Genomic DNA, 14,183 nt, shown 5'->3' with positions numbered 1-14,183 from the left:
GGTCCTATTTTGGCTCTCATGGACTTGTTTTAATTTTCTTCAGCTTCAATTTGAACTTGCATATGGGCAATTAATGGTCTGTTCTACAGTCCACCCCTGGCCTTGTTCTGACACGATATTGAGCTTCTCCATCATCAATTTCCACAGATGTAGTCAACTTGATTCTTGTGTATTCCATATGTGAAGTTCACATGTATAGTCAGTCACTCTTTCTGTTGAAAAGAATTATTTGCAAAGAATAAGTCGTTGGTCTTGCAAAATTCTATCATGTGATCTCCAGCCTCGTTTCTATCACCAAGGCCACATTTTCCAACTACTGATCCTTTTTCTTTGCTTCCAACTTCCGCACTCTGATTACCAGTAATTATCAATGCATGTTGATTGCATGTTTGATTGATTTCCTACTGCAAAAGATGGTAAAATTCTTCAATTTCTTCATTGTTGGCATTAGTGGTTGGTGTGTAAATTTGAATAACGGTTTTATTACTGATCTTTCTTGTAGGTGTGTGGATATTATCCTATCAATGACAGCACAGTACTTCAGGCTAGATCTTGAAATGTTCTTTTTGATGATGAATGTGATACCATTCCTCTTCAATTTGTCATTCCCAGGGTAGTAAACAATATGATTGTTCTATTCAAAATGGCCGATACCACACCATTTCAGCTCACTAATGCCTAGGATATCTATCTTTATGTGTTCATTTCATTTTTGATGACTTTCAACATTCCTAGATTTATATTTCATACACTCCATGTTCCTGTTATTAATGGATGTTTTCGGCTGTCACTCATCTATCAGTTTGTTGTACTGTGGTTGGCTTTTGTGTTGCTGTGATGCTGGAAGCTGTGCCACCAGTATTTCAAATACCAGGAGGATCACCCATGGTGGACAGGTTTCAGCAGAGCTTCCAGACTAAGGCCAACTAGGAAGAAGGACCTGGTGATCTATTTCTGAAAAAAAATTTGTCAGTGAAAGCCTTATGAATAGCAATGGAACATTGTCTGATATAGTGCCAGAAGATGAGGCCCTCAGGTTGGAAGGCAATCAAAATACAACTGGGGAAGAGCTACCTCCTCAAAGTAGAGTCAGCCTTAATGACGTGGATGGAGTAATGCTTTCAGGACCTTCATTTGCTGATGTGGCATGATGCGAAATGAGAAGAAACAGCTGTAAGTAACCATTAATAATCAGAATTTGAATGGACAAAGTAAGTGAATTTGACTACTTGCTAAAAATTTATAGGTTACCCCAAAATCGGTACTCATGACACTTTCAGTGTCATTTGTGGACATACGGAGGGCAGCAAAATATCAGAGTCATTCTCTGGTCATGTTTCAAGCTGAGGCTGGATTTCATATTTTACAGCTACCTGTCACTAAATATTAATGTAAAGAGTAGTTTTCTAAGATCAGAAATTCCTTTTTAAAGGCAATGGAAATTCTGTTGTACCTGTCTATAGATTAGGAGAGCTGAGGTTATATAAAAATAGCAGAGCCAATTACTTTTAGTCCAGTGAGTATAAACTTTCTTAGAGTTTACAATCATCTTTTATGTACTTCTGAAAAATGAATCTCATCATGAACATTACCAGATGAAAATGGTGCCTTCTTGTTTCAGCTCTTATACTATAAACAGTGTCCTTTACACAGTCTATTTAGTGCCATGATTTTACATTTTTTTATGCTTTTCGCTGGTGATTTTGCTGTGTTAAGATGGCCCCTAAGCATAGCACTGAAGTGCTTGTCTAGTGTTCCTAAGTGCAAGAAGGCTGTGATTTGCGTTACGGAGAAAATACATGTAAGCTTTGTTCAGACAAGAGTTATAGTTCTGTAGACCATGAGTTCAATTAATGAATTGACAATATACAGTGAAACCTGTGAGATCTGAAACTCAGTGGGACTGCCTTGTTTTTCTGAGTCTCAAAAGTTTTTTTGCCTTTGACAGGGTGCAGTCTTACCACTTTTCTATTGCTTCTTTTAGTGGAAAATATTTGAGTTTTTCTTCTCTGACAGGTTTCCACCTTACACCAGTTCCAGCTTTTGCAGATTTGACTGTATATTAAAGAAAGATCCTTAAATGGAAACACACATAAAACAAACTTATAATTGTTAATGGTCGATGAAGATGTCATGACCAAATGTTGTGACCAAAGGCTGGCAAAAACCCAATTCTTTATTTCCCGTAGGAGTAATGGGTCAGTATTCACTAATTCAGTGTTCTCACTGACTTAATAGACCAAAACTGCTATGAATAATGAGAAACAACTACATGTCCAAAAAAAAAAAAGTACTAGTTTGGGAGATGTTGAAATCATGAGCATTTTATAGAAACTTTATGTATCCCTGCCTTTTCAAAGTTTTCTACAGTAAACATTTATGCATGATTGGCTTAGCTGCGTTTTAACCAGGCATGCCTAGAACGGGATCGCACCCTTGGTGTGGTCAAGCTTCTAGGGAGAGAATGGAGGACTACCTACCTCCTTGGAGTTCCTGGGTGATACAAATGGTTAATGTGCCCAGCTGCTAATGAAAGGTTGTAGGTTTGAGTTCATCCGGAGGTGCCTCAGAAGAAAGGCCTGGTGACCTACTTCCAAAAATCAGCCATAAAAACCCTTTTGAGCACAGATCTACTCAAACCAACTTGGGGTCATCATGAGTTGGAATTGACTTGATGGCAACTGGTGGTTAGACCTACCTTGTTGGTCACTGCCTGAGACTGAGCTTTAATATGCTTGACACAGGAGAGAAGGGCGTGGCAAGTGTTCTCATAGGGTCCTGTTTTTACAGAAAAAGCATAATCACCTGTAAAAGCTGTGGTCTCTCTGACTTGATTCACTGTACCTGGAGGAAGCCTAGAGCCCAGATTAGGATGCCACAGACATGACACCACTTGCCTACCTTTTCTGTAACACAGGTTAAAAGTATGCTTAAGTATTTTCACATTTGTAATAACCCTGTGAGGAAAGCAGGTCATATTATTTGACTCATAAAGAAATTAAGACTGTAGGTGGTGTAGTAACTTGGGAGGCAGAATTGCAAAGTATTTAACAGTATAAGCTGTAGTGTCAGATAGATCTGCTTTGGGTCCCAGCTATGCCATTTACTAGCTGTGTGACTTTGGGCACTCACATCACCTCTCTAGGAGCCCTGTTGGCACAGTGGTTAAAGTGCTCAGCTGCTAACCAAAAGGTTGGTGGTTTGAACCCACCAGCTGCTCCATAGGAGAAAGATGTGGCGGTCTGCTTCTGTAAAGATGTATAGCCTTGGAAACCCTATGGGGCAGTTCTACTCTCTCCTATAAGGTTGCTATGGGTTGGAATCAACTTGACAATGGCAGTGGGTTTGGTTTGGTTTATCACCTCTCCGTGCCCCAGTTTCCCCATGTGTAAAATGATGGCTGTACTCACAGGCTTAAGGGTAAGATTAAATGAAATAGAGTATGCAAAATGCTTGGTCCAATGCTTGGCATTCCAGTAATGGCAGCTGGTAACATTTAACAAACATTTATTAAGCACCTACTATGGATTGATCACTAGGCATTGAGCATACAAGAGTGACCAAAACATTCGAAATTCTCTGCTCTCAAGTTCAGTAACATTTATGGAGCATTTTCTATTCATGTAATACTTTATGGGCACTATCTCCTTTACTCCCTCCTAGGTTCTTGAAGAGGAAGATAGACAATACACAACTACATTAGTAAAAATATGTGCAGTGTCGGATGCTGATAAGTACTATGAAAAAAACTAAAAGAGAGAAAGGGCTGGTGCGGTGCTACCCTTTTAAACAGGGCAGTCAGGGAAAACTTTCGTGAGAAGGGGCCAGAAGGAGGCCCGGTGGTGCAACAGTTAGACTCTGAGCTGATAACTGAAAGGTCAATTGTTCAAACCAACCAATGGGCCTGTGGGAGAAAAGACCTGGTAGTCTATTCCTGTAAAGATTACAGCCTAGGAAACCCGGTGGGGCAGTTCTGCTGTGTCCTGTAGGGTGGTTATGAGTCGAAATTGATGCGATGGCACACAACAAGAAGTCAGGGAAAACTTCCTTGAGAAGGGGACAGTTGAGCAAAGACCTGAGGAGGGAGGTTGGGAGCATGCAGACACCTGGTAGTAAGAGTGTTTTAGGCAAAGGGAATAGCAAGTACGTAAAGTCCCTTGTCTCCAGGTGCCCTGTGCCTTTTTTCCAACATTTATTATGAAAAATTTCAAAGGTATACAAAAAATTGAAAGCATTGTACAGTGAAGAACTATACACCTCCTACCTCAATTCAACAATTAGCATTTTACCGGATTTCTTTAATTACATATCTACCCTAGATCCCTTGTGCTTTTTGTACCAGGAGACCTGCCTTGAGGATGTGAAGAGAGACTATCCAGACTTGTAGTCGGAAAATTGGGGCCTTCAACTTAACAGCAATAAGACAAATAACCTGAGAGGGAGGTGGAAAAGGGGGTGTTAGCTGTGATGGAAAGATCACACTGATTAAGGGTAGGGTTGCATAGCTGATTAATGTAATTGTTGTCAATAAGTTGTACACCTGTAAAAAGCTGAATTAGCAAAACATGTATGATGCTTAGCTCAACCGTGTATACCAGATTAAATGGGCACATCAGCCCGGGGACAAGGATGAGAAGGCAGAAGGGGACCGGAAAGCTGGGCGAATGGAAATGGGGAACCCAAGGTCAAGAAAACGAGAGTGATGACAGGTCGAAGGGTTGGCAACCAAAGTCACAAAACAGTGTGTATATTAATTGTTTAATGAGAAACTAATTTGCTCTGTAAACTTTCACATAAAGCACAATTCTAAAAAATTGTGTCATAGATACATTTATAACAACGACCAAAAAAAAAAAGCTGCTGAGGTTGATTACGTACAACCAAATACCTCATGGGACTTGATTCCTTGGTTTGGAGGTTTAGGGTCATGGTTTCATGGGACATCCCAGTTAATTGGCCTAATATCACATGTAATGCCTCTATCCTACCTCCTAGTTCAATGCATAGTGCCTAAGTCTTAAAAGCTTGTGAGCAACCATCCAAGGCACAATAATTGGTCTCTATTTGCTTGGAAAAACAGAGGAAGAAGGAAAGTCAGGAACAGGAGGATATGGAATGTGTGGCTAATTGCCTCCATAAACAACTGCCTCCTTTGCCATGATACCAGAAGAACTGGATGGTGTCCGGTTATCATTACTGAACATTTTGGTAGAAAAATTCTGATCGAAAGGGGGAGAACTCAGGACAGAATTTCCAATTCTTATGGACTCCAGACCTTCTGAAGCCATGGAGGCTAGACGAACTCCTGAAACTATTGCCCTGAGATAATCTTTAAACCTTAAACCAAAAATATCCCCTGAAGTCTTCTTAAATCCAAACAATAGTTAGCTTGTTGTTGTTGTTGCCATCAAGTTGGTTCCAACTCATAGTGACCCTATGTACAACAGAATGAAACACTGGTGGTCCTGCACCATCCTCACGATCAGGGTTATGATTAAGCCCATTGTTGCAGCCACTGTCTCAATCTGTTTCATTGAGGGTCTTCTCTTTTTTGCTGACCGTCTACTTTACCAAGCACGGTATCCTTCTCCAGGGACTGATCCTTCCTGACAACATGTCCAAAGTATGTAAGACATAGTCTCGTCATCCTTGCTTCTAAGGAACTTTCTGGTTGTACTTCTTCCAAGACAGATTTGTTTGTTCTTTTGGCAGTCCATGGCATATCCAATATTCTTCTCCAACACCACAATTCAAAGACGTCAATTCTTCTTCAGTCTTCCTTATTTATCACCCAGCTTTCACATGCATAGGAGTTGATTGAAAACACCTTGGCTTGGGTCAGGCACACCTTAGTCTTGAAGGTGACATCTTTACTTTTCAACACTTTAAGGAGGTCTTTTGCAGCAGATTTGCCCAGTGCAATGCATCTTTTGATTTCTAGACTGCTGCTTCCATGGGTGTTGATTGTGGATCCAAGTAAAATGAAATCCTTGACAACTTCAATCTTTTCTCCATTTATCATGATTTTGCTTATTGGTCCAGTTGTGAGGATTTTTGTTTTCTTTATGTTGAGGCGGAACCCATACTGAAGGCTGTAGTCTTTGATCTTCATCAGTAAGTTCTTCAAGTCCTCTTCACTTTCAGGAAGCAAGATTGTTAATGAGCCTTCCTGCAGTCTTGATGCCCCATTCTTCTTCATATAGTCCAGCTTCTCAGATTATTTGCTCAGCATACAGATTGAATAGGTATGGTGAAAGGATCCAACCTTGACACACACCTTTCCTGACTTTAAAACACACAGTATCCCCTTGTCCTGTTTGAATGACTGCCTCTTTATCTAGGTGCAGGTTCCTCATGAGCACAATTAAATGTTCTGCAATTCCCATTGTTCGTAATGTTGTCCATAATTTGTTATGGTCCACACAGTCGAATGCTTTTTCATAGTCAATAAAACACAGATAAACATCTTTCTGGTATCGCCTGCTTTCAGCCAGGATCCATCTGACATCAGCAATGATATCCCTGGTTCTGCAACCTCTTCTGAATCTGGCTTGTATTTCTGGCAGTTCCCTGTTGATGGTACCACTGAAACCATTTTTTAATTATCTTCAGCAAAATTTTACTTGCATATAATATTAATGATATTGTTTGATAATTTCCACATCCTGTTGGATCACTTTTCTTTGGAATGTGCACATATATGGATCTCATCTAGTTGGTTGTTCAGGTAGTTATATTCCAAATTTCCTGGCATAGATGAGTAAACGTTTCCAGCATTGAATCTGTTTGTTGAAACATCTCCTAATTGATATTCCATCAATTCCTGGAGCCTTGTTTTTCGCCAATGCCTTCAGAGCAGCTTGGACTTCTTCCTTCAGTACCGTCGATTCCTGATCATATGCCACCTCTTGAAGTGGTTGAATATCAACTAATTCTTTTCGGTATAGTGACTCTGTGTATTCCTTCCAACTTCTTTTGATGCTTCCTGCGTCGTTTAATATTTTCCCCATGGAATCCTTCATTATTGCAACTCAAGGCTTGAATTTTTTCTTCAGTTCTTTCAGTTTGAGAAACGCCAAGTGTGTTCTTCCCTTTTGGTTTTCCATCTCCAGGTCTTTGCACACGTCATTGTAATACTTTACTTTGTCTTCTTGAGCTGCCCTTTGAAATCTTCTGTTCAGTTCTCTAACTTTATAATTTCTTCTTTTTGCTTTAGCTACTCTACGTTCAAGAGCAGGCCTCAGAGTGTCTTCTGACATCCATTTTGGTCTTTTCTTTCTTTCCCGTCTTTTTAATGACGTCTTGGTTTCTTTATGTATGATGTCCTTGATGTCATTCCACAACTTATCTGATCTTTGGTCATTAGTGTTCAATGTGTCAAATCAATTCTCGAGATGGTCTCTAAATTCAGGTGGGATATACTCAAGATTGTACTTTGGCTCCCTTGGACTTGTTCTAATTTTCTTCAGTTTCAACTTGAACTTGCATATCTGCAATTGATGGTGTGTTCTGCAATCAGCCCCTGGCCTTGTTCTGACTGATGATATTGAGCTTTTCCATTGTCTCTTCCCACATGGTGTAGTCAATTTGATTCCTCTGCATTCCATCTGGCGAGGTCCGTGTGTATAGTCGCCATTTATGTTGGTGAAAAAGGTATTTGCAATGAAGAAGTTGTTGGTCTTGCAAAATTCTATCATGTGATCTCTGGCATCGTTTCTATCACCAAGGCCATATTTTCCAACTACCAATCCTTCTTCTTTGTTTCCAACTTTCACATTCCAATCTCCAGTAATTATCGATGCATCCTAGTTGCATGTCCAATCAATTTCAGGCTGCAGAAGTTGGTAAAAATCTTCAATTTCTTCATCTTTGTCCTTAGCGGTTGGTGCATAAATTTGAATAATAGTCGTATTAACTGGTCTTCCTGTAGGCATATGGATATTATCCTATCACTGACAGTGTTGTACTTCGGGATCGATCTTGAAATGTTCTTTTTGACGATGAATGCAACGCCATTTCTCTTCAAGTTGTCATTCCCGGGATAGTAGACCATATGATTGTCCAATTCAAAATGGCCAATACCAGTCCATTTCAGCTCACTAATGCCTAGAATATCAATGTTTCTGAGTTCCAGTTCATTTTTGATGACTTCCAATTTTCCTAGATTTATACATCATACATGTTCTGATTATTAATGGCTGTTTGCAGCTGTTTCTTCTCATTTTGAGTTGTGCCACATCAACGAATGAAGGTCCCGAAAGCTTGACTCCATCCACGTCATTGAGGTCAAAGCTACTTTGAGTAGGTAGCTTTTTCCTAGTCATCTTTTGAGTGCCTTCCAACCTGAGGGGCTCATCTTCCAGCACTATATCAAACAATGTTCCGCTGCTATTCATAAGGTTTTTACTGGCTAAATCTTTTCAGAAGTAGAGTTCCGGGTCCTTCTTCCTAGTCTGTCTTAGCCTGGAAGCTCAGCTGAAACCTGTCCTCCATGGGTGACCCTGCTGGTATCTGAAATACCAGTCACATATCTTCCAGCATCACAGCAAAACACAAGCCCCCACAGTGTGACAAACTGACAGACATGTGGGGGATAGTTAGCTTAAAAAAGTAAAAAAAAAAAAAAAAAGTCTGTCTTGAGAATTATGGTCTTTTAAAAACTATCTATACGGATCAAAGAGACAACAGCACATGAAAAATTAGATAGGAAATTTAGGAGACAACGAGTTTACGTTAAAGGAGGAGGAACAACTCAGAAAGGAGGGTGAGAATGGTTGCACAACTCAAAGAATGTAAACAATGTCACTGAATTTTACATGGAGAAACTGTTGAGTTGGTACATGTTTTGCTGTGTGTATTCTCAACAACAACCAAATAAATAAAATTTAAAAAAAGAAAAAGAAAATAGGGGCCTTTTGCAAGAATCAAAGGGGGAAAGAGAAGACTTCCCTTTTGATAATCTTTTGGGAGAGGTCAACTGAAGGGGCACCTCCCTTCAAGATTGAAAGGCTCTGTGTTCCACAAGGAGCTCAGCCCTCACATCAAGCAGCCAGTCTTTCCTGCTTCCTTACTGAGGCAGGATCAGGAATCACAGGGCTTGGTGTGCCATGGAGCCAGCTGCCACCCACACTGAGTTTGCTAGCTGGTAAACAGGACTGTCAGGGGAGGGGGCTGGTCATTGCTGAAAATCTTTAGTGTTCATCTGGCTGACATCTGACACCCCCGGGGGAGTTGGCTGCCTGATTTACAGACCTTCATGGAAGCAAGGATGGCAAGACTGCATCTCACATGCTTTGGACATGTTATCAGGAGGACCAGTTCCTGGAAGGACATCATGCTGGTAAAGTAGAGGGTCAGCGAAAAAGAGGAAGACCCTCAACGAGATGGATTGACAAGTGGCTGCAACAATGGGCTTGAACATAGCAATGGTTGTGGGGATGGCGCAGGACCAGGCAGTGTTTCATTCTGTTGTCCATAGGGTGGCTATGGAACTGACTTGCCGGCACCTAACAACAACAATGTTGAGCCTAGGGCAGCAGGAGTCACATTCATCCATACCCCCACACAGGCGAGTCCCTCTTTAAGGAAACACAGTTACAAGAAATGCTGATTGCCGGGAGACCAGAAATCAAAAGCACAGGGGACCTCAAGGGGAATGAAGACCTTTGCCTTCTGGGGGAAACCCAGCTGGCATAGTGGTTAAGAGTTCGGCTGTTAACCAAAAGGTTGGCAATTCGAATCTACCAGGCGCTCCTTGGAAACCCTATGGGGCAGTTCTACCCTGTCCTATAGCGTTGCTATGAGTTGGAATTGACTCAACTCAATGCAATGGGTTTGGTTTGGTTTTGGTTGGACCTCTGAGCATCAGGGCTCTCCCTCCTTTGTTTGCTGTTGGGGTAGCAGAGGGCTTAGAATCTTACATACTGAGACTTTCGGAGTTGGAAGAAGCCTCAGAAGTAACCTGGAATAGTGTAAAGTGGTTAAACACCCAAGTGCTAAAGTCAGACTGCTCCGGTTTATTATAATACCAGCTCTACTACTTACTAGTCCTATGACCTTGGGCAAGTTACTTAATCTTTTTGTGCCTCTGTTTTCTATCCATAATATAAGGCTAATTAGTAGCCGCCTCACAGGGTCATTAGCTGAATTAATACCTGTAAAGTGCTTAGAACAGTGCCTAACTAACAATGGAAAAAAAAAAAAAAACAATGGAAAGCACTTAATAAATGTTAGCTCTGGAAAAGTTTTAAACCAACAGTAACTGGTGTTAGCAGTTTGCAGCCAATTTTTTTTTCTATGCATGCTATGCATACTGTTATTATTATTTTCTAAAAATGGGAACATACTATACATACTGGTCTCTAATTTTATTTTTTCACCAAATAGTATATCCTCTGTGCCACTTTTGATAAACCTGAATGCATTTCCTCTGTCTTTTCCTCCCATGTCTTCAGAACCATAACATCAGTGGCAATCGCATGTTCTGTAGTTTACTTAACCAGTACCCTGCTATCGGACACGAGCTATTCTTGAATTTTCCTTCTGTAAATAAAGCTGATGCCACCTGAGTGTATGACCTTGAGTATGACCTCTCTGAGTCTTAGTTTCGTCATTTAAAAACAAAATGACAAGATTCTACTGGTGATTAAAAATTCCTATGATCCACACATGAATCACTTCCAAGACCTCTCTTATGAGTAACTCTCCAGCCTCTGCTTGCATTCCTCCAATGACAGGATGCTCACTGCCTCATGAGTGGCCTATTTCATTGTTGGATGCCTGTAATGGTCAGTAAAGCATCCACTTATGTTGGGCTGATATCTGCCTCCTTGTAGCTTCCAGCCTAGTTTGATTCTCTGGGGGCCCCCCACGCAGTCAGTCTATATTCAGTGGCCAGTGGCCGAGACCAGTCTAGAAAGCCAGGAAACTTAAGTTCCTTCCTCCTCCCTTCTTTCTTCCCTCTTTCCATCTCTGTCTCCCTCTCTCCCTCCTTCTTTTCCTTTCTTCCTTCCTTCCCTCCTCCTTCGTTCCCATCCTTCCTTCCTCCTTTCCTTCTTCCTTCATTCTGTAAACATTCACTGGATGCTTTTCACCTATCAGACCTTCTGCTAGGCACATGGATGTTGGCATAAGCAGAGTTACTTTCAGGGTCAAAACTAGATCCCAGATTCTCTAAATCCCATTCCAGAAAACTGTCCACCACTGTGAGATGGACTCCTCAGGCTGGTGGCCTCCCTCAGATGCACTGTAGTGCTCCTGCCCAGGAAGAGTCCTGGGCTGCTCTGTGGGGAGGTGACCAGAGGTGGGGGCAACTTTAGCCTAGGGCTGGACAGGACTTTCTCCAGGTTTTCATGAGAGCTGAACCCAAGCCTCCTTTCTCTTCCCTTGTCTACTCTTAACATGCTTAGAAACAAGTAGATTTAAATCCAGATATAAATAACTCAAATAAATGATTTCAACTATGTAACTCTGAGGAGCCCATTCTCCATAGGTTCTGTCTATATCCTCCCCAGGGCTTAGTACTGTTCTGACTTTCATTCCTTTATTCATTCTTGTTAAAGACTCACCGGGTGTCCTGTCTGCCATGTGGTAAGGTTTTAAAGAGAAGCTTTGCCAATCCAAAGCCCCCTCCGAGCATCAGTTTCCCTTTTTTAAAATAAAAGTGCCAACCCCTTCTCTGCCTTTTTTGCAAGGATATGGTGAGGATAAACTGAAGTAATGAGTAAAGAAGGATTATCATGGTTGTGTGCTGGCGTTTGTATGTGTGTGTGTCTTTTTCCATGTAATTTTATTTCTTTTGTTGTTGTTGTTCTTGAGAATATACACAACAAAATATACACTGATTCAACAGTTTCTACATGTACTGTTCGGTGACATTATTACACTCTTTTGAGTCGTGTAATCATTCTCACCCTCCTTTTCTGAATTGTTCCTCACCTGTTAACTTAAATTCACTGCCCCCTAAAGTTCCTATCTAATCTTTCGAGTTGCTGTTGTCACTTTGATCCCGTATAGATAACTCTTAAAATAGCGTAATGCTCAATTTTTTTTTTTTTCAAGGCAGCAGACATTTTTTACTAGTCAAGCTAAACTATTGTTGCGTTTCAAGAATACTTCAGGAGATATTTTTGGTTTAAGGTTTAAAGATTATATCAGGTCAATAGTTTCAGGGTTCATTCAACCTTCATGGCTCTAGGAAGTCTGGAGTCCATGAGAATTTGAAATTCGAGTTTGTATTCTCCCCCTTTTGATCAGGACTCTTCTATGGAATCTTTGATCAAAATGTTCGGTAATGGTAGTCAGCCACCATCCAGTGCTTCTGGTGTCATGGCAAAGGAGGCAGTTGTTCATCGAGGCAATTAGGCACACGTTCCATATCCTCCTCCTATTCTTGGCTCTCCTTCTTCCTCTGTTGCTCGAGGTGAATAGAGACCTATTGTTTTGCCATGGATGGTTGTTTGCAAACTTTTAAGACCCCGAGCACTGCGAATCGAACTAGGAGGTAGAACAGAGGCACTGAAGAAGTTATTAAGCCAATTAACTGGGATGCCCCATGAAACCATGACCTTAAACCTCCAAACCAAGGAACCAAATCCCACGAGGTTTTTGCTTACATAACCATCCTCAGCAGTTACTATTGCTTTCTTTATTTTTTGTCATTGTTGTAAATATATCTATCACACAACTTTTGCCAGTTCAACTTTTTACAGGTGTACAACTTATTGACAGCAATTACGTTAATCAACTGTGCAACTCTACCCTTCTATCACCATCAACACCCCACCTTTCCCCCTCCTTTTTTCCTGGTAATCACTAATAATCTTTGTTCTCTATACATTTGTCTTTTCTTGTCTTTTTACGTAAGTGAGGTCATACAATATTTATCCTTTAGTGATTGACTTATTTCATTCAGCATACTGTCTTCCAGCACCATCCATATTGTAGCATGTATCAAGACTTCATTTCTTTTACCAACTGAGTAGTATTCCATTGTATATATGTACCACATTTTGTTTATCCACTCATCCATTCATGGGTATTTAGGTTGTTTCTACCTTTTGGCTGTTGCGAATACAGCTGCAGTGAACATTGGTATAGAAGTCTCTCTGTTTGAGTCTGTTTTCAAGTCTTTTGGGTATATACCTAGGAGTAGATTTGCTGGGTCATATTGGGTCGCTATGAGTTGAAACTGACTCAGCAGCAATGGGTTTGGTTTGGTTTTTGGTATGATAGTTCTATTTTTAGTTTTTTGAGGAACTACCACAGTTTTTCACAACGACCATTTTGCATTCCCACGAGCAGTGGGTAAGGGTTCCAATTTCTCCATATCCTTGTCAACATTTGTTGTTTTCTGTTTTTTTTTTTATCTTAGCTATCCTAGTGGGAGTGTAATGGTATCTCGTTGTGGTTTTGATTTACATCTCTCTGATGGCTAATGACGCTGAGCATCATTTCACAGGTTTAGTGTCCATTTCAACGTCCTCTTTGGCGAGTTGTCTATTCAAGTTCTTTGCCCATTTTATGATTGGGTTGTCTTTTTGTTGTTAAGTTGTCCAAGTTTTATATATAGTGTGGCCTCTTTTAAACTGAGCACAGTGCCTGGTCTACAGTAGAAATGTAACAACAACTTGTTGAATGAATGAACAATTAAATGAATGAATGAACATTGAAATAAATGCCTTTCCTCCCCCTTCCCTGTCATAGTCCTTCAGCTCTTGTGTTAACGCCATGGACAGGCCAGCAGGAGCAGCCTTGCAGCCTGAGATAAGGCCTTCAGCGGGTGTCTCCCTTATCACTCCCTCAAGTGGGTGTGGGGGGACAGAACTGATGTCTGGTGCTGGTGGAGCCCCCACACAGATACAGACACAGGATGTCCTCTAAGTACCCGGTGTCTGTCCGGACCTGCCTGCCCCTGTGCGCCTTAGTGGTGGAGACGGCTTTCATTCTCATCTTCTTCTTTTTTACCACCTACGATGTTGTCTCAGAGAAACAGCAGCTCATGGATAAGTATCAAGGTGAGGGTCCAGAGGGGAAGTGGTCACGAAGGCAAATAGCAAGGGCAGGGACAGGGGAGGTCTGTGGTCCCCTGGGGGCATGACTTTCCACAAAGTCTCCAAGAAAAGGCATTCTCTCATCCTCTTCCATAGATTGTGCAAAGATTTAGCCAACCATGTAGGCTCTTT

At 41.1% G+C, this 14,183-nt stretch overlaps 1 protein-coding gene across 1 annotated transcript in view; it reads left to right on the top strand.

Annotated features, from left to right (window-relative positions):
- The first annotated feature begins 12,580 nt into the window (after positions 1–12,580).
- The window catches only part of LOC100669207 (RH-like protein IC), a 50,549-nt gene continuing 48,946 nt past the window's right edge, over positions 12,581–14,183 (top strand). Inside the window, exon 1 of the mRNA XM_023554378.2 lies at positions 12,581–14,015. Within this exon, the coding sequence (XP_023410146.1) occupies positions 13,871–14,015 (145 nt within the window). The 5' untranslated portion in view covers positions 12,581–13,870. The remainder of the gene's footprint in view (positions 14,016–14,183) is intronic.

Source organism: Loxodonta africana, chromosome 3 (assembly GCF_030014295.1).
Source record: "Loxodonta africana isolate mLoxAfr1 chromosome 3, mLoxAfr1.hap2, whole genome shotgun sequence".
Classification (NCBI taxonomy): domain Eukaryota; kingdom Metazoa; phylum Chordata; class Mammalia; order Proboscidea; family Elephantidae; genus Loxodonta; species Loxodonta africana.
Note: the sequence above shows the minus strand (reverse complement) of the source record. Positions and strands in the feature narration are given on the sequence as shown.